Here is a 1,590-nt window from a genome sequence, read left to right on the forward strand (position 1 = left end):
CGTAGCCTTGTTGCGCGTACATTAAATTGAACTTTAAAATGTGGTAAACAGTGACAGGCCTAGAGTTTTAAGGTTATGAATATTCTGAAAGTAGCAGAGTCAAAAATAAATTAAAAAAATGTTAGAAGTAAGATTCGAACATTAAAAGAACCTTAAGCATCCACCAAGAATCATTAAATCAATCATATCATTTTTTTACTGAATTCTCTATATTAATTTTATATAAATACCTTTATTTATATTAGATACGGAATTAATGGCTGCTCAGGCATCCTCAAAGTGGGTCCGGCACAGCTGGTGAAGTGTGTTAGTGCCACATGCCCACATCCTACACCTGCCATAACACACAGATTGACACAATCAGCCTAAGTAGTTAGGCACAACTTACTTTATACAAGCTGATGATGCAATCGTGTCATCTTGGTTTATTCGGTGAGAACTGGCTTTCTTTGTTCTCTTCTCTTCTTGCTATGTTTCGTTTTGTTGAAATACAAAGTTTGGACCAAAAAGTGTCTGAATTTGGAGCAAATCGTTTCATGAATCATGATGGCTAAGTATTCTGTTCTGGTGGAGCGAAACTGATAATTACATATACTCATACAGGGCAAGTCAGTAGTTGGAAGAGGAGATGATGTTGAGGATTGCAAAGCCTAAAGTCTCTCTCAGAATCTTAACACATCCAGTATGTTTTAACTACCGATTTCATTCACATCATATTTCCATTTGTCTTGTTAATAAAAGAATTCATCCCCCTGTTTTATTCTTTGTTATTTTCCTCCAACTTGTGCAGATTTTTGGGGCACCTACTTTAACTCGGAGAAGTTATTCATCTGGGGTTAAAGTTAAACAGGTACGCTTGTATTTTCCTAATTATGCAGGGAGCTTGGTCTCTTGTAAATCAGAGACGGAGCCAGAATTAAGTGTCTGAGGTTCTAAATAAATTTTAGGATATAAGAGAAAAATATTGCAAAACATGCTCCTTTGAAAAAAGGAAAGAAAAAGATTTTAACCCATCACTAGTATGGAAGGCATTTCCACCGTCCCTTACTTATCACTAAACTGTCAATTTTGTTAATATAATATATATAGGAAAAATCCTTTTGGCCAGAAAATTTGGCCATAATTTGGCCATAATGGCCCAAATACATGTTCACACTATAAACTGATTTATTTTTTGACAACTATACCCTTCTTTGTCAAATTTATATTTTTCTTATTAATTTATTCATTAATTATGCTTCAATAATTGAAAAAGTTTTCCAATACATTGTAAATTGACTAATTTTTAAATTTCTCTAACTTCCATACATACATGGCTTTTAATTTCTTTTAGAAATATTGTGAAATGGTCAAAGGCCAATACATATGTAGTTTTTTTTTTCTTCCTTAATTTTCTGATAAAAAAAATCTATAAAGAATACAAAATTTAAATTGATAATTAGAATACAAAATTTAAAATTTAGAATATAAAATTTAAAATTTACATTACAAAATAAACTTACTCATAAAATTAAATTCAAAATAATTTTAACTCAAACTCATTTTCTTGTAAAGTCTATCATAGATGTGTCGATCTTTTCACAACTACAA

The 1,590-nt window shown here is 31.1% G+C and overlaps 1 protein-coding gene across 2 annotated transcripts in view; it reads left to right on the forward strand.

Moving 5' to 3' along the window:
* Window positions 1-253: 253 nt before the first annotated feature.
* The window catches only part of LOC102602122 (pyruvate dehydrogenase E1 component subunit beta-1, mitochondrial-like), an 8,913-nt gene continuing 7,576 nt past the window's right edge, over window positions 254-1,590 (forward strand). For both annotated transcript variants that reach the window (XM_015303360.1, XM_006363201.2), the window contains exons 1-3: window positions 254-432; window positions 604-682; window positions 791-850. In XM_015303360.1, coding sequence (XP_015158846.1) covers window positions 629-682; window positions 791-850 — 114 coding nt within the window. In that variant the 5' untranslated portion in view covers window positions 254-432; window positions 604-628. The remainder of the gene's footprint in view (window positions 433-603; window positions 683-790; window positions 851-1,590) is intronic.

Source organism: Solanum tuberosum, unplaced genomic scaffold, assembly GCF_000226075.1.
Source record: "Solanum tuberosum cultivar DM 1-3 516 R44 unplaced genomic scaffold, SolTub_3.0 scf00426, whole genome shotgun sequence".
Taxonomy (NCBI): domain Eukaryota; kingdom Viridiplantae; phylum Streptophyta; class Magnoliopsida; order Solanales; family Solanaceae; genus Solanum; species Solanum tuberosum.